Here is a 23194-nt window from a genome sequence, read left to right as displayed (position 1 = left end):
AATAGCAGAGAGACACAGCATACCTCTGTCTGCTGTATAGTGATGCTGATGGAAATTAACAACCTGAGATCTGGGCTGGTGTTAAAATAACCTCAACATGAAATGGGAGTCTTATACAAAAGGAATCAACAGAAAGTCCTTGGAGACAGATGGCTTGGGTTGGACAGATGTGAAACACAGTAGGTACTGTATGGAATGCCAAATGGATGGGTGTTATTAAAATGCAGCGGGGGACTTCTGTATGTAGGCCTTTGTGAATCTTAATGTTAGATGTACACTACCGGTCAAAAGTTTTAGAACATCTACTTATTCAAGGGTTTTCTTTATTTTTACTATTTTCTTAATTCTCTTTGCTTATTTGAGCTGTTCTTGCCATAATATGGACTTGGTCTTTTACCAAATAGGGCTATCTTCTGTATACACCACCCCCCTACCTTGTCACAACACAACTGATTGGCTCAAATGCATTAAGAAGGAAAGGAATTCCACAAATTAACTTTTAAGAAGGCACACTTGTTAATTGAAATGCATTCCAGGTAATTACCTCATGAAGCTGGTTGAGAGAATGCCAAGAGTGTGCAAAGCTGTCATCAGGCAAAGGGTGGCTACTTTGAAGAATCTCAAACATAAAACACTTTTTTTGGTTACTACATGATTCCATATGTGTTATATCATAGTTTGATGTCTTCACTATTATTCTACAATGTAGATAATAGTAAAAATTAAGAAAAACCCTTGAATGAGTAGGTGTGTCCAAACTTTTGACTGGCACTGTATTTAAAGTATGCATGTATGTTTGTATGTTTGTGTATGTTTGTGCATGCATGTATACATGAGCTTAAAGGCTTTCATGCTTCATGTTTACCCCTTTGATCTCTATCTTATGTAAATGTTATTTTTGTAGAATCTCAAATATAAAATATATTTTGATTTGTTTAACACTATTTTGGTTACTACATTATTCCATATGTGTTATTTCATCATTTTAATGTCTTCACTATTATTCTACAATGTAGAAAATAGTAAAAATAAAAAAACCCTTGAATGAGTAGGTGTTCTAAAACTTTTTACCGGTAGTGTATGTACAGTAGCAAGCTGTTTGTGTATATGCATGATATTTGAATGCTGACTGTGAAGCTAATGTTATAGAAAGTCATTGAAAGATAGGATAACCTCATCCCACAATACGAGTTACAGGTTAGAGTAGTGATCACCATCATCATCTGATCATCATCATCCTTCTCATTTTAGTACCTCTTTGCTGTCCTCGTCGATGCATTTGATCTTGGCGTAGTCGACTGGTAGGTCCCAGCAGTCATCCCCCATGCCATAACGCATCAGCGCCTGGCGCTGGGGAGACATGGGCTCCAGGGGGGTGAGCACCGCACCTACACCACCCCCTAGACGCTGCTTCATACTCAGGTCTAATGTCCCGTTCTCATCCACCTCTAGGTCTGGGTTCTAGAGGGAGGGAGGGAGGAAGATAGACAGGGAAAGGAGGAAAGACAGGTAGGAAAGTTGGAAGGAAAGAGAGTGGAGAAGAAAGGCAAAGCAACATTCAGCTAAAATACCTGTTATATATGTGATTACATAACTCTCCCAATATTTCCATCTGGTAGGAAAAAGGCATGGTGACTGATGGGAGAGACAGGGTCATCAGTGGTAAAGGGCAAGACCACCGGGAGCAAAGTTAGTGATCCTGCACTAATCCCACCATCTCTCTCTCTCTTCTCTCTCTCTCTCTCTCTCTCTCTCTCTCTCTCTCTCTCTCTCTCTCTCTCTCTCTCTCTCTCTCTCTCTCTCTCTCTCTCTCTCTCTCTCTCTCTCTCTCTCTCTCTCTCTCTCTCTCTCTCTCTCTCTCTCTCTCTCTCTCTCTCTCTCTCTCTCTCTCTCTTCCTCCCTTCCTGCCTCCGTCCCTGGGTTAGAGGTTGGCAGGAGGGCAACGCTGGGCGGCTGCAGGGGGACTGCTGCTAGTCAACCAGAAACACAATAAATACACCAGAACAATCAGGGACACAGACAGGCTTGAATAATCGTCCAACATACTCTACCTCCCTCTCCTACCTAGCTGAATATCCATGTACTGCAGTGGAGGCTGCTGAGGGGAGGAAGACTCATAATAATGGCTGGAATGGAGTCAATAAAATGGTATCAAACACATCAAAAACATGGTTTCCATGTGGTTGATACCTCTCCATTGACTTCATACCTGTCGTAGCCGGCCGCGACCGGGAGACCATGGGGCAGCGCACAATTGGCCCAGCGTCGTCCAGGGTAGGGGAGGGAATGGCCGGCAGGGGATGTAGCTCAGTTGGTAGAGCATGGCGTTTGCAACGCCAGGGTTGTGGGTTCGATAAAAATAATGTATGTGCTAACTGTAAGTCGCTCTGGATAAGAGCGTCTGCTAAATGACTAAAATGTAAATGTAAATACCAGCCATTAATATGAGCCGTCCTCCCTTCAGCAGCCTCCACTGATGTAATGCATCTGGTGAAAATGTGCTCAGTAGAATCATGCCCTGTTTTTGATGGGGGCTGGAGGGGAGGGGTAAGGTCTATTTGTCACCCTTCCCTTGCCCTCATTAACATCCCTAACTCCAACCCCCTCCACTCCCCCTCTTATCTCCTCCTCTCCTCTCTTCTCCTCTCCCCCTCTCCAGCGAAGGCACGCCTGTTTTAACAGTGATTCCACACGACACTCCCCCTAGGCTGGATTCTCCCTGTGTTCCAGTGGAGCAAAACCCCGGTCCCGCTTCTCTGTGACGCACATAGTCTTGTATAGTCTTCTGGGCTCAGAGGCTGGGGTACTGGGGTGTGCTTCCAGAGCTTATTTTAAAAGGGCCATAGCATTAAAATGAGTAATGTGCATATAGCTCTAGCTAGTTATTTTTTCATGCTCTGGACAATATGTGACCTGATTCAGGGTCGTGGGCGTTTGACTCTATTATGGTGACAAAACAGAATCAGCCTTTGTAGACCAATGATAGACATCAGTGTTTCACCTACATTAATTTAGCAGCGGTGCCCCCGCTGCTATATCGTTGCCGCCACTCCAACAAATGGTGACTACAATGGCGCCGGAGGGGATGGCTGCCGTTTTACGGGCTCCTAACCAACTGTGCTATTTTTAGTTTTTTCCCTTTGTTTGTAACTTATTTTTCAACTTATTGGGTACATAATGTTGCTGCTACCGTCTCTTATGACCGAAAATAACTTCTGGAAATCAGAACAGCGATTACTCACCTCGAACTGGACAAAGATATTTTCTTTAACAAGTCCGACGTGAAGGATATACTGCTTTCTCGGGAACGGGCCCAAACCCCGTCATTTGCGTGAAGAAAAGACGGAGAAAAGGGGGCGGAGGTCGGGCTGCCTTCTGAAAATTCATAGGCAAGTGAGTAAACCTCCACTACCACCGCTCTATTGGCCAATGTGCAATCATTGAAAAAAAATGGATGATCTACGATCAAGAATATCCTACCAACGGGACATTAAAAACTATAATATATTCTGTTCACTGAGTCGTGGCTGACAAATGACACGGATAATATAGAGCTGGTGGGATTTTCCATGCATTGGCAGGACAGAGAAGCTACGTCTGGTAAGATGAGGGGCGGGGGTGTGTGTCTATTTGTCAATAACAGCGATGTCTAATACTAAAGAAGTCTCGAGGTATTGCTCGCCTGAGGTAGAGTACCTTATGATAAGATGTAGACCACACTATCTACCAAGAGAGTTCTCATCTATATTATTCGTAGCTGTCTATTTACCACCACAAACCGATGCTGGCACTAAGACCGCATTCAACAAGCTGTATAAGGCCATAGCAAACAAGAAAATGCTCATCCAGATGTGGTGCTACTAGTGGCCGGGCAAACTTAAATCCGTTTTACCTAATTTCTACCAGCATGTCACATGTGTAACAAGAGGAAAAAAAACTCTAGGCCACCTTTACTCCACACAGAGACGCATACAAAGCTCAAATCTGACCATAATTCTATCCTCCAAAAGTACCAGTGACTCGCTCAATACGGAAGTGGTCAGATGAAGCGGATGCTACGTTACAGGACTGTTTTGCTAAAAAAGACTGGAATATGTTCCGGGATTAATCCAATGGCATTGAGGAATATACCACCTCAGTCATCGGCTTCATCAATAAGTGCATCGACGACGTCGTCCCAACAGTGACCGTACGTACATATCCCAACCAGAAGCCATGGATTACAGGTAACATCTGCATCGAGCTAAAGGCTAGAGCTGCCACTTTCAAGAAGCGGGACACTAATCCGGATGCCCTCAGACAAACCATCAAACAGGCAAAGCGTCAATAAAGGATCAAGATTGAATCCTACACCGTCTCTGACGCTCGTCGGATGTGGCAGGGCTTGAAAACTATTATGGACTACAAAGGGAAACCCAGACACGAGCTGCCCAGTGACGCGAGCCTACCAGACGAGCTAAATGCCTTTTATGCTCGCTTCGAGGCAAGCAACACTGAAGCATGCATGAGAGCACCAGCTGTTCCGGACGACTGTGTGATAACGCTCTCGGTAGCTGATGTGAGCAAGACCTTTAAACAGGTCAACATTCACAAAGCCGCGGATTATCAGGACACAAAGCACGCGTGGACCAACTGGCAAGTGTCTTTACTGACATTTTCAACCTCTCCCTGAATGAGTCTGTAATACCTACATGTTTCAAGCAGACCACCATAGTCCCTGTGGCCAAGGAAGCGAAGGCAATCTGCCTAAATGATTACCGCCCCGTAGCACTCACGTTGGTAGCCATGAAGTGCTTTGAAAGGCTGGACATGGCTCATATCAACAGCATCATCCCGGATACCCTAGACCCACTCCAATTCGCATACCGCCCCAACAGATCCAGAGATGACGCAATCTCAATCGCACTCCACTCTGCCCTTTCCCACCAGGACAAAGAAGACAAAGAACACCTATGTGAGAATGCTGTTTATTGACTACAGCTCAGCGTTCAACACCATAGTGCCCACAAAGCTCATCACTAAGCTAAGGACCCTGGGACTGAACACCTCCCTCTGCAACTGGATCCTGGACTTCCTGACAGGCCGCCCCCAGGTGGTAAGGGTAGGCAACAACACGTCTGCCACGCTGTGCTTAGTCCCCTCCTGTACTCCCTGTTCACCTACGACTGCGTGGCCAAACAAGACTTCAACACCATCATTAAGTTTGCTGACGACACAACAGTGGTAGGCCTGATCACCGACAATGATGAGACAGCCTATAGGGAGGAGGTCAGAGACGTGGCAGTGTGGTGCCAGGACAACAACCTCTCCCTTAATGTGAGCAAGACAAAGGAGCTGATCGTGGACTACAGGAAAAGGCGGGCCGAACAGGCCCTCATTAACATCTACAGGGCTGTAGTGGAGCGGGTCGAGAGTTTCAAGTTCCTTGGTGTCCACATCACCAACGAACTACCATGGTCCGAACACACCAAGAGAGTCGTGAAGAGGGCACGACAACACCTTTTCCCCCTCGGGAGACTGAAAAGATTTGGCATGGGTCCCCTCAAAAAGTTCTACAGTTGCACCATCGATAGCATCCTGACCGGTTGCATCACCACCTGGTATGGCAACTGCTCGGCATCTGACCGTAAGGTGCTACAGAGGGTAGTGCGTATGGCCCTGTACATCACTGGGGCCAAGCTTCCTGCCATCCTGGACCTATATACTTGGCGGTGTCAGAGGAAAGCCCAAATAATTGTCGAAGACTCCAGTCACCCAAGTCATAGACTGTTCTTTCTGCTACTGCACGGCAAGCAGTACCGGAGCGCAAAGTCTAGAACCAAAAGGCTCCTTAACAGCTTCTACCCCCAAGCCATAAGACTGCTGAACAATTAATCAAATGGCCACCCAGACTATTTCCAATTTGTTTTTACACTGCTGCTACCCGCTGTCTATTATCTATGTATAGTCACTTTACCACTACCTACATGTACATATTACCTCGACTAACCTGTACCCCCGCACATTGACTCGGTACCGGTACTGGCTGTATATAGCCTCGTTATTATTATTTTATTGTGTTACTTTTTATTATTTTTTACTTTAGTTTATTTGGTAAATATTTTCTTAACTCTTTCTTGAACTGCATTGTAAGTAAGCATTTCACGGTAAGGTCTACACCTGTTGTATTCGGCACATGTGACAAATAAAGTTTGATTTGATGTGATTTGATTTGAAATGGAGAATGGAGAATGGAGAGAGAATGGAGAATGGAGAGAGAGAGAGAAACTTTGAAGCAAGGCTAAAAGCTATCAGCAAGAAAGAGAGAGCGATATTTTCATGTGGCTTGGTATGTGTGGGCTTCAAATTAATATGCATATACAGTATGTGTGTCATTGTGCATTAACAAGCATGATTGTGTGCATGTGTGTTTATGTACATATATATGGTCTCTTGTCAGGGTGAATGACAGTACTAATCTTGATTGACACATGATGTCTAGTTAGTAGTAGATTGGGAAGGGGAGAAAGGAGCCTCTCCAGAGATCCCCCCCCCCCCCCCCGTTTCCTCACGGACCACATCATTATCATCTGACCCCCAGGTAGCCCCGTCCCCTGTTTCCAGGGCTACGCTGGGAGGAGGTGGGGCAAGAGAGAGCGGGAGGGGTCAGTGACTGCTTCCCCACATTACTTCCACCAGCCTCCTCCAGCTCCTAAAATAAAACATAGTTATTCATGAGTATTCATGAGTATTCCTCAGTCTCCCTCACTTTCACTCAGAAAGATAGGAATGGATGTAGATAGGGAAAGACAGACAATGTGAGAAAACCAATGACATGACTGGAGGTTTTCAGATGAAAGAAGGTTGAGAATCTCCCTGACGTTTCCTGTCTCCACCTCTGCCTTGGAGCCTCCTGTCGGTCTGTCTGTCTCGCCTACAAAGCAGAAATGGACAGAGAGGAAGAGAGGAAGGGAGGAAGAGAGAGAGGAAGTCCTGATTGCCTAAGGCTCTTTTGCCACTCCGCTCTACCTCACACTGAAAGCGTCCCTCTACTCCCCTCCATCCTCTTCTGTGTTTTCCCATCCTTCATGGCCTCTCCTCTATGCTTTCCTCTCTTCACCTCCTTTCCCTTACTCTCTTCTATCCTCTGTCTTGTCCTGACCTCTCCCCGCCGCTGCTCTCCTCTCCACCCCCAGAAAGACCACGCTGTGAAACATTAGTGCCAGGCTAGCGTTAGCGCTCCGCTGTGCTTACTCTCTCTCCTATTTACCGGCTCAGCATCTCCGTGCTGATAATGCAGGGATACCGACGCCTTATCGCCTCCTGATGACATATTGGGCTCACAGCGTGTCGGCGGCGATCCGTCCCATCCCGCCGTGCTCCCTATCTACCCTACCTGATCCCTGGAGGGAAAATAAAAAGCTGTCCTGCTGAGCGCCGTGCCAGAGACACAGCCGTGGATATCTCTTTAACAGAGTGCCAGCGTGTGTGGCTAAAGAGACGCTATCGTCCTCACTCATCACTGCTCACATTACCTGGCAGGACAGAGGAAGCTTGGAGCTGGGAGAGTAAGGCCTCTAGCAGTGGGATGGGAAGGTGGTTGGAGGATATAATTCAAAGGTCTATCCAATACTATGATACTCTATGGTAGACCACAGGAGATACTGTATGGTAGACCACAGGATGTCAAGTGGGATTTGGATATTTCCAGTTGGCCGAAAGTCAACAAACAAACAAACCTGTAGTGTCCTCCTCTCACGTCCTTTGAATATTGTACAATACGGACAATCCCATTCTCTCATGTGAACTCTACTTAAAGGTATCAGCTATAAAGGCTTTATAAAGGGTTTGTCACTAAACAAGGCCTACCCGAGAGCAAAGATCCTGGGGTTTTCCTCCCAGTCCGTGGGGCATCTCTCTGCAGCGTGTGGACAGGTTGAGGATGGCCGTGGCGGCCATGTGTGCAGCCTCCATGTCGTGGGTGTAGTCGAAGCTGCTCTTACTACAGGTGGAGCTGGCGCTGCTGCCTCCCCCTCCGCCCCCTCCTCCACAGCTCAGGCTGCTACTGCTGCTGCTGGGGGCGTAGGTACTGTTCGGGCTGCTCGCTGAGCTGGAGTTCTTACAGTAGCGCTTGACTGGAGGACACAAGCACACAGAGATAGGGATAGTTCATCCACAAGTATAGAGACATACACTGCATGGAAATACTCTTACAGTAGTTTGGCTTTGGGGGATGCATTCAACAATAAAGAATTTGGGAGGTAAAAATATTGGTGAATTTGGAAATACTGGGCAAAAATACAATGAATCTGTGGAGAAAAAAGGCTTGGAATACAGACCATTCATAAACCAAACCACAGAGGCAAGGATATTCATTATTCTACTGACACACAATATTCATATTGACTACCTGAATAAAGTAGGAACAGATACAACTGAAGTGCCAGTAAGATGGGCTGTACCATCATATCCTTTGGGAGAGGTGTCCCTGCCTTGGAGCTTGGGTGCGATGGCCTGTTTGCCATAGACATTGTTGCTGTGGCTGCTGTCTGTGAAGCTGCTGTAGTCAAAGCTGGTCTTGGAGTACTTCTCCAGCTCCTTGGCCAGGTTGGAGCGTGGCGTGCTGGTGGACACGTTGTTCTTGTAGCCGTACTGAGGGATCTCCAGCTGTTTCACAAAGCACATAGGCCTGGAAAATAAACCACGAGGGGGCGTAGGTTGGACAGAGCAGAGGCACCAAACATCACGCAGTGCAGGGGAGGTGGGAAGGGAGGAGAGGGGGCAGGGAGAGGGGAGGGGAACATAGCCAAGGGAAAAGGTTTTGGCAACAGTCAACTCTAGCTTAAGAGAATCCTTGGATTTAGCTTTTAGTTAATCTAAGCTACATGTCTATGCTGTCTGTTGTTGCAACACTACAATGTTTCCTGAAAATGTCTCACCCAAACACAACTCATAATTAAAGCCATGCATTTTCTCTGATATTATTTTTAAAAATGTTTTCATCTAAAAACTATCAGAGCTTGAATTAGTGATGCAGTCTAATTGGATAGAAATGTTATATCTACCATTGCATATCAAAAAAACTTTTGTTGAAATGATTCGGCTCTTTGAAACCCAATAAAGGCTTTCACTTCATAAACAAGAAACTGAACGTAGAGTGTCTACAAACTCTAACTGTCTGAGAGATCAAAAGATAAAGAAATCAAACAGACATAGAGAAACATTTTAATCTATAATACAGTAATTAAGAAAACCTTCCAACACTGACTGAATAATGCAAGCAGAGTAAGGGAGGATATAATGTAGCGCTCCATAATGGGGTCAATTCCATTTCAATTCAGGAAGAGTAAAATCATTTGAAATTGAATGAAACCCAACCCTGGTAGAGCACTTGAGGATAAATAAATTAATATATTCAGGCCGTTGGACCAGTGAGGTGTTCCCTATGGAAGCTGAGTGTGATGTGGTGTGGTGAGCAGTGAACAGTACCTGAGCACGCGGTCAGAGCCCTGGTTAGACTTGGAGGAGCCGTCGCATCCTATGCTCTTCTCCTGGGCTTTAGCCAGCTTCTCTGCTGCAGCGATGGGACACCCCGATAGGCTGAAAGGACAACAGAGGGGTGATGAGTAAGACAACCAGTAATGGAGGTGAGACTGATCATATCTGAACCAATATAATGGTTCCATTCAATGCATCTCTGACCATCTGTCTGTATGTCTGTCTTTCTGCCTGCCTGTCTGTCAGTCTTTCTAGGAATGGAGGTGTCTGCCTGCCTGTCTGATTATCCATCTGCCTGCCTACCTTTCAACAAGTTTTTTGGTTAATTTCCAATATCATTAATTTTCATCAAACGTTTTAAATAACAACAACGCAGTTGGTTATTATAACAGATTGCTTTTTTTTGGTTGAGTGGCTTCAGAGTATAAACACAATCCTGTCCCTGCTACCCAATCCACACACACACACCGGCCAAACAACCTCCCAAAACACACACACCAACCTCCCAAGGTTAATAAAGGATCTATTATTGCAGCACAGCTGCTTGAGATACTGCCAATCAACCACATTTAACAAAGGCCCTCGTCATTATTTATCATTTCACAAATTCTTCTTTGTAAATGTCGTCAAGTGTAAAGAGACTTTAAGTCCCAGTGGAGAGGTTATTTAGATCATGGCCCTGTGCCAGCGCTGGTGGAGTGAGAGGTGTCTTCTTGAGGTGTGAGTATCAGTTAGTAGGTGTTCATTTAGGTGTGTGTGTGTTTTGCAAGTGTGTGTGTGTTAGTGCACATGACTGTCTGAGAAGTTGAGTGTGTGTATGTCTGTGTGTGTATGTAATGTGTATCTGTGTGTGTGAACGTGTGTGTGCATGCCTGTCTGAGTGTCAGTGTGTGAGTGACACTGTGCTCAGCAAGAGAGAGCTCCAGTCTTCCCAGGTCTGTAGCCTTCCTGCCCTCCTGCAAGAGTGGTAGAGAGGTGCTAATGGCTGCTGCTACACCCTGACTCTCACAACATCTGCTGTGGGTGACACTCCACTCCTTCTCATCTCTCTCTCTCTCTTTCTCTCTCACCTCTCTGTCTCTAGCTGTGTGACAGGAGAGGGGAGCACACGGCTATTTCAGTTCCACCCTCAACACCCACACCCCTACACACAGCTTCTCTCCCGGAAACCTTGATGTGTGGATTACAGCATTTCAAGTGTGACTCCAGATTTAGCATTAGATAAGCAACCACATAATTAGGTATGGTGGTGGTAACTGAGATATCCAAAGCCAACTACTTTTGTAAGCCCCTTTCCCATCGCAATCAATAAAAATAGTGACACAATATACAGACACAAAATTATTGGCAAGTTGATGATACAATTGGAAAATAAATAAATGAATCAATAAACACATGAGCAAATAAATAGAATATAAACAAAATGAAAACAATTATGAGGAATATCCAGTAAAAAAATTAATAAAGAAAATATACTTATAAAGAGGAAAGAAACCAGGATAAAGTAACAACCCGTCATTGGAGGGAAAAAATAAAAATCTCCTACTGAATAAAAGGTGGACGTAACACAGATGATTCTGGCATTTTCCAAGATGGCTGCCGGTCCTGTTGGTCGACTCACCTTCTGTGGGAGTTCCTGTTGCTATTGACATGGCCGCGTCCCGTGCAGCCCAGTGTAGGACACTTAAGAACATTCTCATACATAGCAAGGACTTCACAGAGACAGACAAACAGACAGACAGGAGAGCGATAGAGAGAGATAGGGAAGGTTAGAAGCCCCACAACCAGACAGTATCATTAGTGGGTAAAAGTGTGAGCAGCTTGGTATAATCATCCTCATCATCATTAGAATCTGTCCCAGCAATTTGAAATGACCTCCTTCCTCCTCCCTATAGAGCACTACAGACTGAAAGGGCAGACAGTGTTTTTTATTGTCACCATACTGGTTTCACTGGTATAGTCTTTTGAGAAGAAGCCATCTAATATCCCTTTTATACACAGACCAGCTTTTTCACATATCTGAAAGGGGTATGGGGTAAAACACATGGAAAAATAAAAGCCACCTAAAGACCTTGTCGTGATTCCTGCATTTTCACAGACCCTGTAACCAAAATACAGGTATTGGATCTGTGTGAATGGTTCTCTGCTTTTTTGCAGGTAAATTCCTTAACACTTCCATTGTTTAACACATCCCTAATTTGAACTGAAAACAGCCCCCATGGTTTAACAACACCTCCCATCCGTCCCAATTTGCCAGTTACCCACTGATATGTATAAAAGGGGTATACCTACAAATAAGTGGTAAATAAGGGGCTGTTTCAAAGGGGTCATATAAATATTGCCGTATTTCTTTTACAGGTAACATACCAAATATTCTGTCTGAAATGGGTACAAGAATGCTAGCCTAGGACATAGCCAGATAAAGAAAACAGAGGCAGCTTGAGGCATGCAGAGAACAGAACAAGTAGCCAACGGACAACGACCATGCAACAGAAGACATGCAAGTAATCCACGGATCGTGCCAGACACATACAGTATATTTATTTCTCTATACACCGTATACACTGTAGATTATACTCTTTGTTATCGTCCACCCATTTTTAGATATTCCTGCCTTCAATAGCATTTACCATTAAAACAGTCAAATTGGTTTATTCAATTGGTTTTAATTGGTTTATTCGGATCCCCATTAGCTTTTGCAGAAGCAGTAGCTATTCTTCCTGGGGTCCATACAACAATATAAAACACGACAAGTAACAAAACACAAATAGACAAGAATAGTCACTCAATTTTAAAATACAACGATACACAAACAATACAACTGAAGAAAAATGTGTAGATTGTGTGTGTTACAGTGTGATAGTGTGTCTCTGTGTGTGTCTGTGTCATTTCACAGTCCCCGTTTTGCAATGAGATGTTGTTTTATCTATTTCTTTAAGGTCATTTTACTTTGCTTGAGTAATTGGCGATCATGGCTCTGTGTAATGCTGTTCATTGCCGTGAATTTGTTTTGGACTTGGGGACTGTGAAGAAACCCCTTGTGGCATGTGTTGTGGAGTATGTATGGGTGTCTGAGATGTATGTTATTTGATTATGCAGACAATATGGATTTTTCATCACAGTAATTTTTCTCATAAAAACTAGAAGAGAAGCAGTTAATCTCTCGTCAACCCTCAACCAGAAAAGACTGGAATGCATGTTGTTGATGTTAGTTCTGTATGTACAGTTAAAGGCATGATGCTCTGTTTTGAGCCAGCTGCAGTTTTGCTAGATCGTTCTTTGCTGCACTTCACCATATTACCAGACAATAATCAAGATGGGACAAGACCAGAGCCTGAACAACTGGTACAGTTGATTTTTGTGTCAAAAGCACAGAACATTGGGGCCTCCCGAGTGGTGCAGTGGTCTAAGGCACTGCATCGCAGTCCTAGAGGCATCACTACAGACCTGGGTTTGATCTCAGGCTGTACCACAAACGGCCATGATCGGGAGTCCCATAGGGCGACGCACAATTGGCCCAGCTTCGTCTGGGTTAGGGGAGGGTTTGGCCAGGGGGGCTTTCCTTGGCTCACAGCGCTCTAGCGACTCCTTGTGGTGGGCAGGGTGCCTACAGGCTGACCTCGTCAGTTGAACAGTGTTTCCTCCGACACATTGGTGCGGCTGGCTTCCAGATTAAGCGGGCGGGTGTTAAGAAGCACGGTTTCCTTATTTAGAATGTCAGTGAGCTCACTGGCTTTGGGTGCTGACATGTAGAGTGTGGAATCATCCACATACATTGTCATTCTAGCTTGGTGTAAGACTAGTGGCAAATCATTTGTAAAAATAGAGAAGAGTAACGGCCCAAGGCAACTGCCCTGAGGGACACCGCACTTTACATATCTGATGTTAGAAAAGCTTCCATTGAAGAACACTCTCTGGGTTCTATTGGATAAATAACTATCCAACCATGTGATGGCAGGTGATGTAAAGCCATAGCAAGTGAGCTTTTTCAATAACAATTTATGATCAATAACATCAAAGGCTGCACTGAAATCTAACAATACAGCTCCAACTATCAACATACTATACATTTGTTCTAACCAATCATCAGTCATCTGAGTCAGTGCAGTACAAGTTGAGTGCCCTTCTCTACATGTCTACTGAAAGTCAGTAGTTAACTCCATCAGTTGAATAAGAACAGGCAGCAAACTGATTATTACTTTGGCTTCCTTCCACGCCTGTGGACACACACTCCTTTAGGCTTTGGTTAAAGATATAGCAATAGAGGTGGAAGTACAGTCTGCTCTCCCCACGGCAGCCAATTAGAGTAATGATCTATCTACGGACGTCTCTAAGAGGACCCGGTTGAGAACCACCAGAGGGTAGGGGGGTGAGGAGAGGGGCCAGACAGACGCCCCGCTGTATGGGTTAAAACTGCTCTTTGCGTCAGCTTCATCATTATCACCCCCTTACACTCTGACCCTCGTCATCCTCACTCTCTGGCAAACTAATTAGAGCTCAGAAGAGCTAATTGGGCAAGGCCCTCCACCTCAACACGCCGAGAGCCAACACATTATATTGGATTATATCACTACTCTCCCTGACCATGACAAAGAGACAGTTATAATGACTGGAAATGGTTGGATTTGCCTGTCCTCATTCACTGTATGCTTAGAGCATTCCTGAAAAGTGTATGCTACAAAGGTATTGTGTTGTGTACTCTCATTCGTAGGTACATCACTTTCAGGAACAAAAACAAAGATCTGTTATGAGGGGATTAAATATTAAAAATTCAACAATGAGCAAACACGAAAATGAATTCGTAACGTCGCTTCATTTTCACATCCTAGATTTCCCTAGGAAGTGTCTTGTGCACTGTGTGATTGCTAAATGAAGACCATGGATTAATAATGTATTGTCCACTCAGCACTGTGAATGTGTTAATAGGAGGGCAAGCTTTTCCCACGGCTCTGACTCATCCCTGCAGGCACTGTGATGTGTGACAGATACACCTCCCTCCCTCTGCCTCCTTGCTGTCAGCAGGTGTGGTGTGGTGTTTGTGTGTGTGTGTGTGTGTAGAGGACATTTGAGTCTGTCTTTACTGAGAGGCTATTGACCACCGATGGACAGGGAGAAACTTGATGTCTAGCTGCTCCATGGCGGATAATGTCGATACCTCACACAACTGTACCAGGTCACCTTTCAACAGCATGCTGTCTCTGTATGCTCGTGCCCGCACGTGTGTGAGTGAGTGAGTGAGTGTGTGTGTGTGATTCCCTTACAATGACCCTTTTCTGGGTAGCCACACTGTGAGTTGCAATCAGAATGAATATTATTTAATTCCAAAATGGAACATTTATATTATTTTTTCCAAAAAGTCAGCTTAATAAGGAATAGGAGAAGGAACACGGATGTTACGTCCAAAAGATCCTATGACAATCGATCAAAGCCTATTCCAAAATCCATTTTGGGGTTTGCACCCTCAAGGTCAAAAACTTTCACCATCCTAAACCTCTAGGAGTACACATTCAGATCTCAGACCTTGGTGCTATAACTAGGCTATAACTAGACCCAGGAGTTTTTCCTGGTAAGGTCACAAGGTCAGGGAAAACTCTTGGCTCTAAGCATGGTACTCAAAGTAAGAAAATACATGTCTGATAACTGGGTACTTTATAAGGCCATGTCTTATGTTAAATTATTTCTGTGCCATTATAAAACAGGCCTATTTTATTTTAATCGCAGTCTGGGTCATGGCAGATCATAACTTAATCTTCTGACTCTGGGTTAATGGCACGTGTTAAAGAGAGTTTATTGAGAAGTTTGCACAAGGTGAATGAGACCAAATAGCTGGGGTGAAAACTCCAGACGGAGAGTCTTTGCCTAATCGCTGAGGGATAATGTTTATCGTCGCTGCAGTTGATCTGCTGCAAAAAGCCTCAATAATTATATTTTATTCAACTGATTTTAATTGAGCAAAGAATACAAATACATTTATGGGGTTTATTGTGTGGTAGAGATTGATAGGCGTACTCAGTCTTACTCACTGCTGGTGACTATAGCCAGACAGAGACAGTTGATTTTTCTACAGGCACTTAACAGTTTTACCAAGCAGAAGATAGTTTTATAAATCATGATCTTAAATATATCTTACTTTGTGAGGTCAACATCATATGAATTTAGGGAGTCAAAGTACAGTAACATGCAAGAAAATAGCTTAAGTAAAATAAATGATCTGAATCCAACAGTGGGTGGGAATTTCAAGTGCTGTGAAGTACTGGCTGTTGGTCAGTGAGAATGAGTGATGTATACTCATTGATAGACAGTGCTAGAACAGTCCCACCATTCACCGCTATACTCTGCCATCCATCTCTGAGGCCTTGTTTCCCCCCTATCATTAGACAATAGACTGGACAGGTAATCAGTCATAGACTAACACAAGCAAATCCATGACCCCATGCATGCTAAGGTCACGCCAGGAGAGCAGCTGTAGCCCACACTCCCCACCTGACTAGCAAACACAGAGCAGCCATAACAAATGTGGAACAGCCACAATAAACCCACACCATTCAGACAGAAACAAAGAGAAACTAAAACATGCAGACCTTGCAATGCAAAACAATACATCAAACAAACCCTGCAATAAACTGAGAGCCACTGGCTTTGTAACCAGCAGAGTTAGGGTCAATTCAATTTCAATTCCAGAATTTGACTTGTGGTTTATCGCCTAAACAGACTGAACTGAAAGTGAATTTACCCCAGAATGGTAAACTTGAGTAAAGTGTGTATGTGCAGTGCTTACTTTCAGGTGGCACCCTGTCTTTGTGTGGACAGCCAGACAGGCTCCGATGGTGAGGGTACAACCCCGTCACGTGACCCGTGCCATCACAGCCCGGCGTCGGGCACCGGCTCTCTTTCTTGTCTCCACGCGATGAATCTGAACACACAAAAACATGGGGGTAGAGAGAGAGAGGGGGGAGAGATATATATAGATAGAGAGAGAGAGAGAGAGAGAGAGAGAGAGAGAGAGAGAGAGAGAGAGAGAGAGAGAGAGAGAGAGAGAGAGAGAGAGAGAGAGAGAGAGAGAGAAATTAGCTTGCTTCATTGAAAGCAGCACATTTTAACACTTCCAACAAACTCACTGACCCTGGCAGAATGAAGTGAAAGTCATTGTGAACAGTGTGCTGCTAATGCGAGAATGCTTGTAACCACAGCAACAAAACAACGTCATTTGAAGAATTGTTGAGGCTAAAACGGTATCACAAACCTGCCACTGATTTCAATAAGCCACATGGGATATTGCGGGAACATAACATAAGGTTAGCTATATCATCGCCATAGTAACAGAACATATTTCACACCACTTGACAAAGTCATGTTGTAAAAAGCCACAGCTGTAGGAGAGAAGAGCAGGTGTTGCCATTCCCAAGACAAAGTAAGTCTGATTTTTTCAACCAATTATTTGCACTGAAGGTCATTATTGGTAATAATAAGACACGCACACATGCACACCGGAGGGGATTGTCTTTCCCTTGCCCAACCTTACCCTCTCTATTTCTCCAAACCCGATCAGATAGTGTTACCATCCAAAAGCAGCGATGCCATCGCATGCCAACCGGCATCATGTGCAACAGCCCACCTTCAAATGTCTTCAACTGGGAAACAAGGTCATGGATAGTTCTTTGGTGCTAGGATATTCAGTAGCTACACTCAAATACAGTGCAAATACAATGTATATTTTGCATTCCATAAAATGATAGTTAGGATCTCAACTGTTCCTTGGCTGATAAGCTGTTTGTGAACCACAAAAACACAGAAATAATAGATGTTCTGTGCACCATTTGAGTGGAAGGAAACATTTGGAATGGCAAGGGAGTGAGGGGGAGGTAAAGGGCAAAGAACAAACGAGAGAGAGGGGATGCATTTCCTTTCACGTCTTCCACAGAGTAGCAGTCAAAGAGAGAGAGAAAGAGAGAGGGGATGAGAGAGAGACAGAGAGAGAGAGAGAGAGAAAGGGATAGAGCAAGAAAGAGAGAGAAAGAGAGAGAGAGAGAGAAGTCAGATAGAGAGATAGAGGTGCTCTTAAAGGCAGGACCACAGAGAGACAGTCTGCTAATTAAAGTTTGAAAGGCTTCTGTAACCTTCACCTCCACCACTTACTGAATAACCAAAATAAACCCAGACATAGAAAGACGGAGTGGTACAGAGAGACAGGGAGGAAAAGACAGACAGAGACAAAGAAAGACAGAGAGAGAAAAAGAGAAAGGGAACCATTGTCAGTGAATTTCATAAAAATATAAATAGTGAAACATAAAGTTATCCTTTTTAGATTAAACTATACTAAATATATTCACATCACCAAATAATTGATTAAAACACACTATTTTGCAATGAAGGTCTACAGTAGCCTCAGCAGCACTCTGTAGGGTAGCACCATGGTGTAGCCGGAGGACAGCTAGCTTCTGTCCTCCTCTAGGTACATTGAATTCAATACAAAACCCAGGAGGCTCATGGTTCTCACCTCCTTCCATAGACTTACACAGTAATTATGACAACTTCCAGAGAACGTCCTACAACCTATCAGAGCTCTTGCAGCATGAATTGACATGCTGTCCACCTAATCAAAGGATCAGAGAATGAATCTAGTACTGAAAGCATAAGCTACAGCTAGCAAGCAAGCAGTGCATAACATGTGGTGATTAGTTTACTCAAAGAGAGAGAAAGACAATAGTTGAACAGTTTTAACAAATTAATTTCTTCAAAAATAAAGGAGAAGCAAAAGAGAGAGAGGAAGAGAGACAGAGAGAGAGCGAGAGACAGAGACATAGCTATATTTGTTTGTATTTTTTAAACTTTCAATTTCACTTAGCTAGCAAATGCAGCTAGCTAGTTTAGCCTACTCAAACACCCGGCTCAAACAGAGAGGGATGCTATGCTAGCTAGCTGGCTATGGCTATCCAACACTGGAACTCTTCCAAGTCAAGGTAATTTATTGCCACCAGGGCCCGCCGGTGTAACTGACTGCACACTGTACACTGCACTGCATGATTGTAGCAGGTTTACTAACGTGTTAGTTCTTGTAGCTATGTTGACTATGACATGACAATGATGTAGGCTGTGTGTAGCGGTCATGATATGAAGGTTTGGCTTGGAGAGGTTTTTTCGCCTGGTCACAAACAGCTGATGTGTTGTGCACTGAAGTCCACAAGCGAAGGAAAAGGTGAGAGGAGGAGAGAACGTAGATAGTTGCGAGAGGGAATTATATATACAACGAGGAAAGTCATCATGCTGTTTTATGTGGCTACTATGAAAGTGAACTGCATTTGAGGGTATTCATTCCACCGATTCTGTAGAAAAAAAATCTTAAATGGAAGCAAAGGCAACTAAATGGGGATAAACATACCTCAATTTGTTCAATAGAAACTCTCATTTGCAACTGTTGGACTAGCGCGTGCAAGGCGGTATTGAAAGCGCAACTTTCACTGGGGACAGGGGGGTCATGTGCCCCCCACATTCTGAAATTGCATTTTTGTCCCCCCCAGTTTTATCATTGCAATGTGATACAAAAAGCGGCAACGGTGTACTTTAGGACCATGCGGACACTTCCGAGCGGTCGGGTAGGTTGTTTGAAGTGTTCAGCTGGCTGGATTTAGGACTGCGTGGACACCACAGAGCAGGCTGAAAGGCTGTGTGAGGGCAAAGCTTCTGGAAGACTGGCTGGACCAGCACTGGAGAGTTGAGCATGTGTATGTGTTGTGCTCTTTCACCGAGTTGTAAAATCAAGCAGGGCAGAAACTGGCTACTATTTAGTTGACTGATGTAACTGGCAAGGTAACTGCTGTTTAACTTCACAGAAAAAAACTAAGCTAGTGTTTACTCACAGTGCTGAGCTAGTATTGTAACTGACATGTAACGTTAGCTAATGTTTCATCCCCTCTCGACTGAGGTGAATGAATACGCTATGCTAGCTAGTAGCTACCACAGCCAGGTCAGCTCTAGCCTCTAGTTATCTGTCAGATAGCGATATGAGGTGGCTATTATTACTATCTAACAGCCGTTGTTATTATGGAAATGTTTTGTAGCCTTTGTTTTGTCCCGTTTCAGAAGTAAATGAACTTGGAAAGCTTTCGCCAGTTGATGTACCGTTAGAGAGAGAGAGAGAGCTGGCCAAAAGTTGGCTAACATTAGCTTTTATTTTTGCCTCAATCAAACTAGACCTGAATCAAATGATGAAACCATCGACCAAACGATTGAAAATTGATATTTTGACGTTTTAATAGTGCAATGTGAGTTTTATTAGTCAGTATGGCAATGTAACGTTATTGATCTGTCAGTTTCCCAAGCTAATTCCCTACTTTTCTCACTGACACAGGAATAAACAGCTCTAACGTTACAGGCTTCACTGTCATGGTGCACAGCGCGGGACCAATTTCTTCATCCTGCTCCTGCTCCTGCCAGCACTGCTGGCTTTCTGTCCAACTCCCACCCACTGCTGCAAGAACTGGTCCCAAACCCAACCGCAGTCCAGCAATGTTATTTTAGGCTTATGTGACATAGCTCACTTGCCAGCCATGGTCCCAGCAATTTTGCACCCTACAGGCAATATCAAATGCGCAAAAATAACTTAAATAGGTTAAATTACCAGAGATTCTCACATGGCCCTTATATTGTATTACTGGGCTATATCAGCCAATATGCTAGATGTAGTTTGAAGAGAGCAGAGTTGGAGAGACTTGGGAGAAATATGGGTGATCAATATTTAGGCCTATTTCTAGGCAATGTAGTAAACTATAGCCTAATCATATGCCTATTTAGGAAGTACATTTCCTTGGAAAGATAACTGCCCCGTGCTTCTCCGCCCATGCATAGGCTATAGCCAACTCTATTGAATTGAGACCACACGCGCACCTGATCTTGCAAGTATGGCTACTGAACTGGAAGCAGCAAGAATGATGACAGCGACACTTGCTACGTTTTGCATAGGCCTATAGGATAAAGCCTACCTTTTAGGAGGACGATTTGCAGGCAGAGACAAATAAATGGGTAATCAATACTTATTGAAAATGAAAAGGCTCAACGCTCACTCACCCTCTACTTCTTTCCATTATCACTATTGAACACCCTCTACTTCTTTCCATTATCAATATTTATTTACAGACATTATAGTAAACTACAGTCAATCATATTTAAGTTAATTTCATATTGAAGTTAACTGCGACGTGATTCTCCGCCCATGTAGGCAGCCTACTCTATTTCAAGGAGACCACACATACTACACGCACTTGAACTCTCAAGCCCAACTAGGAGAGGTAGGCTACTGAAGTTGAAGCATCAAATTCTGAGTGTGTGAATATTGCAAAAAATATGTGCTTTTAATACAATAGGTAGGCTAACGCATACAAAGCAGAAAGAGGATCGTTTCCAAATAATCTGTGGGACAACAAAAATATTTTCATCCCAAAGTCGTCTGTCTGACCACCCGCTTCCGCCCGCAGCATGAAAAATGCTGACCACGCCGCAATGATCTCTGTCGGGACCCGCAGGTCCCGCAGGTCCCGCAGGCATCCCGCGGGAATGCAGCCCTCTATTGCAGTCAGTACACAACACTATGCTCATCATGTTTTAGCAGGATCAGATGGTGACAGGGGTCCCAGCAGGGTCAGACAGCCAGGAAAGACCAGTCTACGGAGCTCAGGCTCAGGTGAATCAGTAAATTATACAAAATTCCATCTTGAATTGATGGGTAGACCTACAGTAGCTACAAGAAAAAGCTTAAGCTTAAAGCTACAGTCCAATATCTGGGAATAATGATCATTTCAATTATTGAACCATTGATTCTATTCTTGTATAATATATAATGTATAAATGTACACCAAGGTCATTCTTTGTCATGCCTCATCTTAGGAGGATCAGATGGTGACCGGGTCTCAGCAGCCAGGGAAGACCAGTCTGTGGCAGAGGTGAGGTGAATCTCTGCAGATACAACACTTTATTCTCTCTGTGCAGCAAACACTGGACAAGACAGATTATATTTTAAGGCAGTCTGACAAACCTCCCAAATTGATTTAGAAACTGTATCAAGGGTTGATAGAGGCTTTTCCCAATAACACAAATCAAGTTAAACAAAAATGTGAGGAAGATCTGGCAGTAGCTATTGATGATGATGAACGGAATATTTGATTATGTAAAAATGCAGGAATTATCTTTAGATGCCCCCCAAAAAATAGCCCCCAACCAGGTTATGTCCCCCCCTACTTCTAAAACCAAAGTGGCGCCCCTGTTTGAATTTGTCAGTGTCGGTCACCTTGATTTCTCAAAATTCTCTCGACATGTGCACCTACATTGTAAACTTTCATTCATAGGCTAGGTTGTAGCAACCTCATGATGGGTAAAGGGAAAATGTATGTAGTAGCCTATCATGTAGTAGGTAGATGTTGCATTGACCTGGACGAATGGAATATGAATGACTGTCATCCAATATGCTGTAATAGAAATAAGGCCATGCTCATAAATAAATAATAATAATCCTCCCTCATTTTAAACGGCACCAACCGCCACTGTAGTACAGATAGACCTACTCATACATAGTAAGTCACCAGATGACTCCATAGATCAGAACACTACCCTCATTACCTCCTTGTACATTATTAAGGCCTTACACTTATGACTGTGTCATAGTAGGATACATAGTGTTGGTACACTGTGTCTGTGTCATGTCTAACTTTCCCCTTTTATAGGGCACGACTGCATCACATAGTGGGGAGTAGGCCTATTTTTATACTGAGAAAGAACTGTAAAGTCACAGTTCATAATGGCATGGTAAATGGCTTTCCCTGTGTCACTTATGCAGTCTGAACTTTCAATCTACGCTTGTTTTAAAGACATTACATTCAAATAAAAGGAACACACGCACACATGCATGTGCACACACATCACGGCGGCTCTGCCTGATGCTGCCTAATGGCGGACAGTGAAGAGTGGAGTACGGGAGGGAGCCAAGAGGAATGCATATTAGAAAGCAGAGGATATCGATTGTGGCTGGAGACAGGTCGCACTTTGCATAGCAAATGGACCCTATTACCATTCCATCTCTGGATAATTAATGTGCAGTCAGTGGGCCTGTCGTTCCTTATCGCTCATTCTGATACTGTTCAATTTCCATCTCCCCGCCTGGTGCTTTTCCCTGGCAGTCCGCCTGGGCTCTCCCCTCGTAGGCACCACCTCCGCTTCACTTCTAAATCACAGACAGCAACCCTGGTCAATGAGGTGTCTGCCGCTATCTCACCAGGGGGAAGATGTTATCGCGACACTCTCATTATTCCCACATTAGCCAGATACAGGGGCTGTGCCGCGCATGTGAAATTACCATTTGTGTGGCATTTGTGTTTTAATATGCCTGCTGTGAAGGAGGATGTTCATATTGGCTATTCTCTTATCTGACCTGTTTTATGTGTGCCTTCCCTCCTTATCTCATAGTAGAGGGTGAGGTATCAGGCCCTTGATATGAGTGTTCCATCTCTGTAGGATGGGAGATGGAATACAGTGAGAAGAATCACTCTTCAAATTATCTTGGGGAAGCAACCAATTGTAAATATCATTTTCTAATCTTCAAGTCAGAACTAAGTATGCATAATGTCCTCACTTACACTACCGGTCAAAAGTTTTAGAACATCTACTCATTCAAGGGCTTTTCTTTATATTTACTATTTTCTACATTGTAGAATAATAGTGAAGACATCAA

General features: G+C 44.0%; 1 protein-coding gene across 1 annotated transcript in view; it reads right to left on the bottom strand.

Moving 5' to 3' along the window:
* Positions 1 to 1254: 1254 nt before the first annotated feature.
* LOC311119575 (myelin transcription factor 1-like protein) overlaps positions 1255 to 23194 on the bottom strand; it is a gene marked incomplete at its 3' end in the record, with an annotated part of 33403 nt that continues 11463 nt past the window's right edge. Inside the window, exons 3-8 of the mRNA XM_084194250.1 lie at positions 16256 to 16390; positions 11099 to 11189; positions 9469 to 9579; positions 8442 to 8668; positions 7849 to 8114; positions 1255 to 1461 (exon numbers count right to left, since the gene is read on the bottom strand). Coding sequence (XP_084050376.1) covers positions 1255 to 1461; positions 7849 to 8114; positions 8442 to 8668; positions 9469 to 9579; positions 11099 to 11189; positions 16256 to 16390 — 1037 coding nt within the window. The remainder of the gene's footprint in view (positions 1462 to 7848; positions 8115 to 8441; positions 8669 to 9468; positions 9580 to 11098; positions 11190 to 16255; positions 16391 to 23194) is intronic.

This window comes from Coregonus lavaretus, assembly GCF_964263955.1.
Source record: "Coregonus lavaretus genome assembly, contig: HAP1_SCAFFOLD_5052, whole genome shotgun sequence".
In the NCBI taxonomy this organism is placed as follows: domain Eukaryota; kingdom Metazoa; phylum Chordata; class Actinopteri; order Salmoniformes; family Salmonidae; genus Coregonus; species Coregonus lavaretus.
The sequence above is the reverse complement of the archived record's forward strand: the minus strand, read 5'-3'. Positions and strand labels throughout refer to the sequence as shown.